Source organism: Geotrypetes seraphini, chromosome 2 (genome assembly GCF_902459505.1).
Source record: "Geotrypetes seraphini chromosome 2, aGeoSer1.1, whole genome shotgun sequence".
NCBI classification, from domain to species: Eukaryota; Metazoa; Chordata; class Amphibia; order Gymnophiona; family Dermophiidae; genus Geotrypetes; species Geotrypetes seraphini.
Genome location: NC_047085.1, coordinates 238,358,158 through 238,370,630, shown reverse-complemented (window position 1 = coordinate 238,370,630; position 12,473 = coordinate 238,358,158). Strand labels below are relative to the sequence as shown.

General features: G+C 44.2%; 1 protein-coding gene across 1 annotated transcript in view; it reads left to right on the top strand.

Annotated features, from left to right (window-relative positions):
* The window catches only part of MYO10 (myosin X), a 522,066-nt gene that overhangs the window by 325,241 nt on the left and 184,352 nt on the right, over positions 1-12,473 (top strand). Inside the window, exons 12-14 of the mRNA XM_033935250.1 lie at positions 4,120-4,266; positions 4,404-4,504; positions 7,161-7,227. Coding sequence (XP_033791141.1) covers positions 4,120-4,266; positions 4,404-4,504; positions 7,161-7,227 — 315 coding nt within the window. The remainder of the gene's footprint in view (positions 1-4,119; positions 4,267-4,403; positions 4,505-7,160; positions 7,228-12,473) is intronic.

Sequence of the window (12,473 nt, the reverse complement as noted above, 5' to 3'; positions counted from 1 at the left end):
CCATTCTTAGAGCTGCTAGGTGACCCAGTTTCTGCAGGGAGGCTTCAGGCTGGTGCTGGCTTTTTTGATAACCGCCTCTTGATATATTTTCGAGACTTGCAGTGCTGTTATACTAAAATTTGTCCTCATGTCATTCTCTAGTTACAATTACCTTGGTGCAGAAAGGATATAGGTTAAAAAAAACCCAAAAACAACCAGGAAGGGAAGCATTCCTCGGTGGCCTGGACCAGTTAGCAGCCCTGCATTCTTTCCTGCTGTTCTGATGCTAGTAGCAAAGGTACTTCAGGTCATAAGAACAGGCTGATTCTGAGTTGATCTCCATGCATGGAGGGACTTGTGACTCTACTTCAGGTTGTCAAACTGCAAAGGAATTCATTTGTGGGGTGGCGGCAAAATCAGAAATGTTGTTCTTATGACCAAGTCCATCTGGTAACCCTACTGCAGGGGTGTCCAATGTCGGTCCTTGAGGGCCGTAATCCAGTCGGGTTTTCAGGATTTCCCCAATGAATATGCATTGAAAGCAATGCATGCACATAGATCTCATGCATATTCATTGGGGAAATCCTGAAAACCCGACTGGATTGCAGCTCTCGAGGACTAACATTGGACACCCCTGCCCTACTGGCTCCAAAGCTTTACTTATTTAACAAGTGACTGTCTGAACTCTCTTTCACAGTCCTTAAAGAGGAGAATCGACCCTTGGAAGAACATGATTGAATTTTAACTCATCTCAGTGAAGAAAATATGGGGAGAGAATTACATAGAGAAGCCTGATGCTGCTTGATATGTCATAAGTTTCTCAGCAAGAAACAAACTGCAGTGTCTAACTAGGCCAGGGGTAGGCAATTCCGGTCCTCGAGAGCCGGAGCCAGATCAGGTTTTCGGGATCTCCACCATGAATATGTATGAGATGGATTTGAATGCACTGCCTCCTTGAGATGCAAATCTATCTCATGCATATTTATTGTGGATATCCTGAAAACCTGACCTGGCTCCGGCTCTCGAGGACCGGAATTGCCTACCCCTGCACTAGGCCAACAGAGATCTGTGTCGTGCTGTTGTTAAACAGAATGCACAACTCCTGGAGTCCGATGAATGAAAGAAATTCTTTCCTTGCCTAAGAGTTGCCCGTTGATTCCACTTAGAACAATTTTCACAAGTGGAGGCCTCTTGCTTCCAGTATGTTTTCCGTGTCCCTTCTGTTAAAACACAATAATTATGCTGTAAGGGCACCTACTTTATTGCGATACATTTTATGGATCATAATATCAGAGAAGATGAAGAAATGCAGTGAGACATGAGTGTGTGCTTTGATAAGGCATGGTGGAGTGCTGGACTTAGTAGGGCCTGGTATTCTGTGTTGTACATCTTAAGCCCCGTTTTACATTGGACATCTGATGAAGGGCCAGGATGTCCAAGTCAGGAAATAGGAAAATATCACAAAAGAACCAACCTCAGTTAAAAAAACAAACAAACAAAAAAAACAAACGCAGTGAGGAAAACAAGACAAAAGATATAAGACCAGTCGTTACTATTCTTTGTTATTCTTCAATATGACTCAATATGGATTGTATTTTATTTATCAAGCCTTCATCAGGAATCTAAAATCTAAAGATATGGAAAAAAATGTATATAGTATATAATTTCAAGTCAGGAAATACCCGGTTCCTTGACTGCTCCTTATTCTCTGTTGAACATGGAGCCTTTTGTAAAATGGGTATAAGGATGCTGATAAATACACCTGTAGTTTACCTCACATCCAGTGGCAACAGCTGTTTCATTTAAAAAACAAACAAACAAACAAAAAAACGGTTAGAGCATCATCATGTGGGGCTGGCTTTACACATGTGAGCACTGTTAACCATACATACAAGAGAAACTTAATTATGGAGCTGAATGAAATTAGTGCTTTTTTTGTATTTAAAAAATGGTGGTTGTGCTCACCTCGGTGGCATATGTCACCTCTCAGTCACTAATGTGACATAAGAGCCACCTTTTCAAAATGATTGGTGGTGCTGAACCCAAAGGAAATGAGTTTGCTCAAATATTGAGGGGGGAGGGGAGTGTTCAGGTACCCACATACCTGGCTCCTATGAATGGTGAAGACCCTGGTCTTCATAGTCTGGGAAATAACAGGTATATCTCCTAGCAGGTGTAAATGCTGGAGAGAAAAATTTAAATATATAGTATATAGATTTGGACTGCCCTGACTATCCCTAAAATACGCTCGCTCTGAATTTTCACGCATTTCTGCAGTTCCACACACAATATTGCCATTTATATGTGTGTAGTCTATATGTTGAAATGTTACACAAGGCGAAACAAGATGGCCGCGTTGTAGAGAGGACGCTGAGTTGCGCTCTCCTGCGAAATACAAATTTCCTACCTTTTATCGGGTTTATTCCGTTGCTGACATGCCGAAAAGACGAGGCAGAGCAGCTGCTTCAGCCCAGCAGACGGGATCTGCCTCAACGAGGCAGGAGGAAATAACTCGCTTCTTCACATCTTCGCCCCAGGGCGTGCCGGCTGAGCCGAATCGGAGAGAGATTTCGGCTCTCGGGAGCGAAGTCTCGCTCAGCCCCACGGGACCTCCATCTCCTCTGCAGCCGCGAGACTGGGGAATAGAGGCGGTTCCACAGGGACGGATGGCGTTGCCGATGGAGCTGGAGGACTTGCCTAACCCTCAAGTGCTCTCGGCAGGAACAACTATATCGGAGGAGGTGGCTGATATTTCAGCAAGTGAAGGACAAGCTTCAACAGTCCTTCCATTGGTAAGACCTGCTGAAATAACTTTAGAGTCTATTTGGACTGTGTTAGACTCTTTGTACAAATTATGTGCAGGAACCCTTCCTCAGGTGACTCTTCAAGAAAGCAGATTGGACAAATTACAGGAGGAATTGAAGGATCAGGAAGGGAAGGTTAAAAATTTGGATCAGAAAATTCAAAGTTTACAAGCTTCTCAGACTGTTATACTGCAGGATAGACTACTCTACACTAGGAAAATGGAAAACTTTGAAAATTATATGAAAATGCTGAATTTAAGAATTCTTAATTTCCCAAAGGTGTTAACAACACCTCCTAAGGAAATGTTTTATAAATTCTTGAAAGAAATATTTAAATATCCTGAAGCCGGACTACCTCCTTTACATAGAATATATTATTTGCCACCATCAAAACAGAAAATTTCAGGTCCAGAAGTTTCTTCTGAACCTCCTAAACCTTTGAATTTAACAGAAGTCCTTGAAACTTCAGTGGATGAAGTAATCTGTCGTACTATGCTTATGGTGGCGTTTGTTTTTCAACAAGACAAAGAGGCACTTCTTAGACTGTTTTTCAAGTTGAAAGAAGTGACCTTTTTGGACAGTAAGATCAGTATGTTTCCAGATGTCTCAAAAGCAATTCAGACCAGACGGAAGAGGTTCCTTGACCTGAGACAGTTTGTAATACAGTTGGGGGCTAAATACCAATTGAGATACCCTTGTAAATGTAAGATCCTTTTGGATCAACATTCATACATATTCTTTGAACCCTCACAATTACAATTTTTTCTCGAAGGAAAGGGAATAACAACTTCAAATATCTCTGAAGGGAATGTAGGATCAATCCCATAGTAATGTAAGAAGAATATGTACTCTACAAATATGGTTTATTGAATTAATTCATTATATATCTCTCACAAATGTGAATTGTTTCTCCTCCAGAACCCAGAATGTGGACTAACTTAAGAGCGAAATTTTGTTTAATTATGAAATGGACAGTATCCAGATATATTTTTCCTTTAAAAAATATGTGGAAGTTCTCTCTTTATTTTCTTATACAAGCAATGTATATGTATCTATATATAAAATGATAAATAAAAAATGAAAAAAAAAAAAAAATGTTACACAAGGCTTCTCAACCTCTTTTTAGTTTTTAGCATTTTCTAACTATTGCAGCAATTTTGATGGGGGAAACGTAAGAACTTACTAGAAAATAGATTTTATTCATATATGTGGCAGAGTGGACTTCATCTGCCATCAACTTCGGTATGTGTGTGTGCATGGACAGAGCTGCTTATGTCCAAGTGTTTTTTCACTTTCTGGAATGTTTGTACATGTTTTCTGTGTCTCTTTCCTGTAGGCAGTGGATAGCAGAGATTCAGTGGCTATGGCACTTTACTCCCAGTGCTTTGCATGGATTATTAAGAAAATAAACTGCAGAATCAAAGGCAAGGAAGACTTCAAGTCCATCGGCATCCTGGATATATTTGGATTCGAAAACTTTGAGGTAACAGATCCCTAATGACTACTTTTTTGGGATTGCTTCTTACAGGTGACATTCTCTGGAGAGGCTGGGGTAGCGGGTGCACTGTCTGCTATGCACAGATTGATTTCAGAAATTGTGTATATGTTTCAACTTCACAGGCTAACAGGTTTGAGCAATTCAGTATCAACTATGCAAATGAAAAACTGCAGGAATACTTCAACAAGCACATTTTTTCTCTGGAGCAGCTGGAGTATAGCAAGTAAGCTTCACACAAGGGGCAAAGGGAGTGTCTTATCTATCTGTCTCTGACTCAGGGAACGCAGCCTGATGGGGAAATTTTTTTTTTATTATTTTTTTTTTTTTTTCTTTTACTCCAAAATTTAACATCAAGCACAGCTTGAAGCATAAAGTAGTAGATAAAAGAAAAATTCAGTGCATCTGTATACTCATTAAACAGAGTTCAATAAGAAATCCAGGAGACTTGCCCCAAAAATTAAAAAGAAAACTGAATTAACTGGCACTTTCCCTGTTTCAGTGCCATACTAAAGATCCCAGTGGGAACTTAAACACAGAATCAGCTATCCGGCACCCACGGGGATCGGTGGATACTAGATAACTGTTTTTCCAGATAACTGAGAGTGTGTTAGAAACCTTGACTAACACAGTCTCCCCCCCCCCTCCCCCACCTCCCGTTTCAAAGCACCAGCCACAAAGCCCTCCTCCCTCAAGCCCCTTAATGGTAGAAGCAGGCGGTGGTCCCGAGCTGCAAACCCCCTTGCTCTATCCCTTTCTCTCTTCCTTACCCGAAGTGCAGTTGGTCAGCAGGAGGCAGCCTCAAAACAGGCTGCTCGTGGCCAGCCCCAGCAGGGCCTTTCCTCTGTGTCGGAAGTGACACAGCTTGTTTTGAGGCTGCCTCCTGATAACTGGCTGCGCTTCAGGTAAGGAAAGGAGCGAGGGGGTTTGCGGCTTGGGACCACCACCTGCTTCTGCCACTAAGGAGTTTGAGGGAGGGAGGAGGGCTTTTGCAGCTCAGAACCACTGCCACGTTGGTGCTTCGGGGCGGCAGGGAGGGGGGTTCATCTCTTAGCTTCTTTTGGGCTTGAGGAAGGGAGGGGGGATTTGTAGCTCAGGACACTGCTGCATTGGTGCTTTGAGTTGGGAGGGAGGTTGGGTGTGTGGCTCAGGACTGCTGTAGTTCTTTGGGGCTTGAAGAAAGGAGGGAGGTTTGCGGCTCAAGACCGTTGGTGCTTCGGGGGACATTTTTTTTATCATTGGTGATTTTTTTGACGGTTGGGTGAGAGTGCCGGTTAACTGAGACCCGGTTAACTGAGATTCTACTATATCTAGGAAAACCCTTGGCTGAAATGACTAAAACGATTCACTACAACATGACCCAGTAATCTGAACTGTAAATGAAGGTGGAGTTCTTTAATTGGGGCTATGTGAGTTCTCCATATCTTCCTAGTGGGAGGCAGTAGCATAGCCATTTGGGGGCTTGGGCTCACACTCACCTCGAGAGCTTCAGCACTCCTTTATCTAGCTGGCAGGGATACAAAGCCCTGCCAGCCAATTAAATACAGTGCCCAAATTTCTACCCTCTTCCTCTCACTACTTCCTTAGTGCAGAAGTCCAGCATGGTGCATGCACAAGAAATCCTAATGTCAGCAGCTGAAGGCATACCATTGACTTCTGCATTAAGGAAGCAGTGTGAGGAAGTGAGTAGTTCAAGTTCAAGTTCAAGTTCAAGTTCACTTTATTTTTGATGGATCGCCTATTTAAAACATTCTAAGCGATGTACATTTAAAAACAGATTATAAAAGAACATTCAGTCATATTAGTAAAACATTATAAAAGTAAAAACCAAAAAACACATATTTGTTAATTAATTAAATTAAATAATACATTAAAAACAAACATGAAAAAGGGAGGAAAGGGGGGAAAAGTTACATATTTTCAATTGGTGAAAAAAACATATATTGGGAAAAAAACATAAAGTAGGGATGTAAAATAAAAAAAGGAAAATTATTCATTATTCATAAAAGCCTGACTGTTAAGGGATGTAAAATAAAAAGCAGAAAAGTTATTCATTAAAAGCGTCATTAAATAAAAAAGTTGCTTGGACTCTGTTTTTATTTGGCTGGTGGGGGTCGTAGTATCCCCACCAATCAAGATATGTTTAGCATGGGGGGAGAGCAGGAGGGAAGAATTGAATGGATGCCCCCCCAAGCCATCCTCCCTAGGCACCCCTAAAATTAGAGGGTTGTCTATGCTTCTGAGGTGGGGGGGAAGTTCCCTCTCCTAAACCTGCAATAGATGCTCACCGTGCATTGGGGGGTACAGTGTCTCCATGCTTTAGGGAAGATAATAAGGCAACATTCTGGGCTCTTTTGGGAGGCAGGGCTAGAAAATTGACTAAAATTAATAGAACAAGGATGTCTTCTAACCTATCATTTTAAATTAAGCACCAACAAAAGTAAAATTCAGAGTATACTGACAGTGTGTCAGCCATATTACTTTCCTTCCCCCTTTCTCCAAGGGAATTTTCATTTACCAAAAACATATAGGCTGGGGGGGACCTGGAACTGGAATCGCCAATTCATGGTTGAGTTGATTGTAGGCAGTTTGATGGGGTATTGGTTTGGTTTGATTTCATATTAGTCTGAGATTGATAACAAATTTGAAATATAGTATAGCTTTGTCCATATCTAGTGAGCATGGGATCGTTCTAGGTTAGGTATCCAGAATTATTTAAATGTATGTAATGTACTTTATTTGATGAATTATGATTTTATTTTGCTGCACTAATACATCAATCATAACACAATTATAGCAATAAACCACATTAAGCTGATCTGCAGTCCAAGAAAAGTGGACAATAAGTGTAAAACGTATCCTAACTTGTTCTCTTGTTTCAGAGAGGGCCTAGTGTGGGAAGACATTGACTGGATTGATAATGGCGAATGTCTGGATCTCATTGAAAAGGTAATAAAGTTCTTTATAGTTATACACTGGAGTAGTAAGGTGGGGCGGGGGGCGGAATGCGTCGGGAATCACCTTGGCAGGGGCACTGGCACCTCTCCTTCTCTCCATCCCCCCTGCGGACTCTTGAAATGTTTGCCAGTGCAAGCAGCACCTTCCAACTCCTGCTTGCGCCTCGGCTCCCTTCAGACGCCACGTCCTGGTTGCAGGACCAGGACATGACATCAGAATGGAACCGAGGGTGGCACAAGCAGGAGGTGGAAGATGCTGCTCACGCTGGTGAGCATTTCAAGATGCACGTGGGGTGGGGAGGGAACAGTGGCGGGGACATGTGGTGCAGCAATGCCGGCCACCACCACCCTAGGCGCCTCCCTTCCTTGCTACATCACTGTATCTATATACATGATTTGCCCTATTTGGTGCTTGTTTTCAGAACATTGAAGTGCATGAGAGACAGGTCTGGTCCAAGGGTATTGGGCACCCAAGGTGAGCCTTTAGCCTTGCACCTCACCCCCTTACCACCACCAAGGGCCAACTGAGGCCCTCCCTGCCTCCTATGTCTCGTATTTTCCAATATCTTACCTTCTTTCTGTGCTCTCCTCCCTCCCTTCCCCCTTCAAGATGGTAATGATGTGGCAGTCAGTGTGTTAGACTCATACGAATAGCCTTACTGGGTCAGACCAGTGGTCCATCAAACCCAGTAGCCAGTTCTCATGGTTGCCAATCCAGGTCACTAGTACCTGGCCAAAACCCAAAGAGTAGCAACATTCCATTTTACTGATCCAGGGAAAGCAGAGGTTTCTTCCCATGTCTTAATTTCCCTGGTTAGTTAATCTTCTGTAGACACAGTCTGTTGTTTTGGTACCACCCCGGGTAGATACCTAGTGGTTGGGCTGGCCCTGCAGACAAGATTGCAATCCATTCTTCGTCCATGGCAAGATATATATTTTCACCCTCTTGCTTTGTGATATACTGCATAGTAGACTTAAGGTCTTTTAAATCCTCTTGATGTTGGTAACTCAGAAGAGTGAACTTTTTGTATGATTGTTTTAATTCTTGAATGTTACTTTTCAATTTGTTTAATTTATATTTTATTTTACTACTACTAGTTCTGCTGTTTATCATTTCTATAGTGCTACTAGATATATGCGGTACTGTACATCAAAACATAGAGAGACAGTCTTTTCTTAAAAGAGCTTACAATCTAGTCAAGACAAACTGGACAAGAAGGTGCATCTATACAAAGTGCTCAGATGGGAAAATTACAGAGAGAATGATGAGACAGATATTGGTACTTAACAGGTGGGTTGGAGTTTGGAATGAAAAGCAGCTTCTAAGAAGTGGGCTTTAATTCCAGATCTGAATACTGCCATAGACAGAGCCTAATGCACTGAGTCAGGTAGTTTGTTCCAGAGGGACGGTATACGGTGCAGCAAAGTAGAAAGGATGGAGTCTGGAGCTGGCCGTAGAGGAGAAGGGCACAAACAAGAGACACCCACCCGACGAGTGCCTAGGGGGAAGCATGGGGAGAGAGGAGAGATACTAAGGAGATGCGGAGCGAATATACTTGTAGGTCATTAATAGAAGTTTGAACTGTATGCAGAAATGTATAAGGAGCCAATAAAATGACTTTAGGAGAGGGGTACTGTGGGCATAGCGACATTGGTGGAATATGAGGCATGCAACAGAGTTCTGAACAGATTGTAGGGGAGAGAGATGGTTTAGCGGAAGACCAGTGAGAAGCAGGTTGCAGTAGTCTTGGCAAGAGGTAATGAGGGTATGGATGAGGGTCTTAGCAGTGTATTCAGAAAGGAAGGGTCTGATTTTAGCGATATTGTAGAGAAAGAAAAGACAGATTTTGACAGTCTGTTGGATATGTGAAGAGAAAGAAAGAGACGAGTCAAAGATTATCCCAAGATTGTAAGCCGACGAGACAGGGAGGATGAGGGTGGTGCTCACAGAAATAGAGAACGGGGGGGAAGAGGAGAGATGGGTTTAGGTGGAAAGATAAGGAGCTCAGTCTTGGGCCGTGTTTAATTTTAGATGGCAGTGGGACATCTAGGTAGCAATGCCAGACAAGAAGGTTGAAACCCAGGATTTAATGTCTGTCACGATTTTGGGTGTAGAGAGTCTGTGAGTCTTCAGCAAAAAGGTGATACTGAAAGCCATGGGAGAAGATTAGAGCACCAAGGGAAGAAGTGTAGGTGTAAAAAAAAAAAAGTAGTAGTCCCAGGACAAAGCCCTGAGGTACACCAACCAGCAGGATGGCAATGGAGCGGGATCCACCACAGCATACACTAATGCTGTGATGTAATTTGTAATTTATTTCTTATATACCGCTAAACTCCGTTAGGATTCTAAGCGGTTTACAGAGAAATAGACAATAGGGTGCATTAAAATTATAAGTAAAATAGGCACTTAGAAATTCCCTTACTGTCCCGAAGGCTCATAATCTAACTAAAGTACCTGGAAAAATGACAATTAGTAGAGTAATGAAGAAATAAAATAGAGAATAGATGAGAAAAATAAGAAAATAAACATTCTAATAAGACTACAATGATCTAAAGGACTTTGAAAGGTTGAAAAAAGAGGGGAGATAAGAATAGATGCAGAGGGAGAACCGTTGAAGCAATAGAATTCTGGGGAAATTTAAATGAAATTTGAATGATAAAATAAAACAAAATAAGTGGTAAAACAATAAGCGAGATTAAAAAATATATCATAAACTAAAAAGAATTGAAAATAAAATCAAAACAGTCAAAACTGAAGTCCAGCTTGAACGGACCCCCGAGCCAACCGTTGGTCCGATGGCCGGACTGCAGCCCTCCTCCGTCGGCTCTCCCCTGCTGGAATGGGGGAGGAGCGAAGACAGTGTCGGGTGCCCTACTGGAACGGGCCCCCAAGCAGACCGTTGGTCCGATGGTCGGACTGCAGCCCTCCTCCGTTGGCTCTCCCCTGCTGGCATGGGGGAGGAGCGAAGACAGTGTTGGGTGCCCCGCTGGAACGGGCCCCCGAGCCGACCGTTGGTCCGATGGCCGGACTGCAGCCCTCCTCCGTCGGCTCTCCCCTGCTGGAATGGGGGAGGAGCGAAGACAGTGTCGGGTGCCCCGCTGGAACAGGCCCCCGAGCCAACCGTTGGTCCGATGGCCGGACTGCAGCCCTCCTCCGTCGGCTCTCCCCTGCTGGAATGGGGGAGGAGCGAAGACAGTGTCGGGTGCCCCGCTGGAACAGGCCCCCGAGCCGACCGTTGGTCCGATGGCCGGACTGCAGCCCTCCTCCGTCGGCTCTCCCCTGCTGGAATGGGGAGGAGCGAAGACAGTGTCGGGTGCCCCGCTGGAACGGGCCCCCAAGCCGACCGTTGGTCCAATGGCCGGACTGCAGCCCTCCTCCGTTGGCTCTCCCCTGCTGGAATGGGGGAGGAGCGAAGACCGTGTCGGGTGCCCCGCTGGAACGGGCCCCCAAGCTGACCGTTGGTCCGATGGCCGGACTGCAGCCCTCCTCCGTTGGCTCTCCCCCTGCTGGCATGGGGGAGGAGCGAAGACAGTGTCAGGTGCCCCACTGGAACGGGCCCCCGAGCCAACCGTTGGACCGATGGCCGGACTGCTGCCCTCCTCCGTCGGCTCTCCCCTGCTGGAGTGGTGTTAGATGGTTTTACAGGGTTCGATTTTGGTCTTTTACTTTTCCCATCTGTAGCAAATACAGTATCCAATGTAAGTTGTTTTCTTGAAGCCATCTGAAATCACTTTAGTTAAACTGAAGGGATTAAATAGTTATAAAATCTTTAGTGAGAATGTCCAGGGAGAGGAGCTCTGCACTCAAACTGCCATCCTCCTCGCATCCAAGTTCCGGAACTTGATGGGAAAGATAGGAAGAAATCCATGAAATAATTTAGCCCTGAAATCCAAGCAAGGACAGAGTAGGTGGTGATTTACTGTGTCAAAAGCTGCAGATAGATCAAGAAGGATGAGGTTGGAGTAGAGGCCTTTGGATTTGGCCAGGAGCAGGTCATTGGAGACTTTCGTAAGGGCAGTTTCTATAGAATGAAGAGAGTGAAAGCCCGATTGAAGCGGGTCAAGGATAGCTTGAGATGAAAGAAAGTCAAGATAACGGTGGTGAACAGCATTTTCAAGTAGCTTGGATAAGAAAGGGAGGAGGGAGATAGGACAATAGTTGGAAGGACAGGTAGAGTCCAGCGAGAGTTTTTTGAGGAGTGGTGTAACAACATATTTGAAGGCGTCTAGCACATTTGCGGAGGAGAGTGAGACTATGGCAGATGGGGAAGGAAGAGGTGGTGCGTTTGGAAGAACAAAGAAAATGTGCAGTTTCTTCCTCAGTAATTTCAGGAAATGAAGATAAGGTGACAAAGGCATAGAGGAAGTTGGTAAAGTGGTTTGGGGGAGGTGGCTTGATTAAGAGCTTGAGGTTAATTTTGTGAACTTTGTCATAGAAGTAGTCAGCCATAGTCTGGGGGGAGAGTGGCAGAGGGGTTGAAGGTGGGGAAACATGAGTAAGGAGTTCAATGTAGCAAAGTGGCGGCAAGGGTTGGAACCGAAAGAGTTAGGCAAGTGTAATAATCTTGTTTGTCGAGTGTGAGAGTGGATTGGAAGGAAGTCGGGAGGAATTTGAAATGAATGAAGTCAGCATGAGTACAGGATTTGAGTCAGAGCTGTTCAGCAGGCCTGGCACAGGAGTATAAGTAGCAGATTTTAGAGTTTAGCCAGAGCTGAGATTTGGGGTGCCTTAAAGAGCGTGGGGTAGGGGGAGTGATGGTATTTGGAACAGAGGAGAGAGTGATGGTGTTAATAGGAGACGGCCTTGTTTACAGACTTGTATAGTATAGTAGTAAAGAGGAGGGGCAAAACAGTGGTGGGGAGAGTGTTGAGGTTGATAGCCTGAAGATTCCTAAATGTACAGGTGGAGATGGGCTGGGGAGGGTGATGGATGGGCAGAGAGGAGAAGGGCTGCTGTGGAGAAATTTGTGATAGAGCAGTTGGAGAAGTTTAGTTTACTTTTTTCTCCATGTAAAGAACATAAGATTTGCCGCTGCTGGGTCAGACCAGTGGTCCATCGTGCCCAGCAGTCCGCTCACACAGCGGCCCTTAGGTAAAAGACCAGTACCCTATTTGAGTCTAGCCTTACCTGCGTATGTTCTGTTCCAATAGGAGGGTGATAATATAATCTAGGTGTCTTCATTTACCGTATGTGCTTCTCGCATATGCAAATGTCTAGAGTGCTAGCACTTAAGCAGA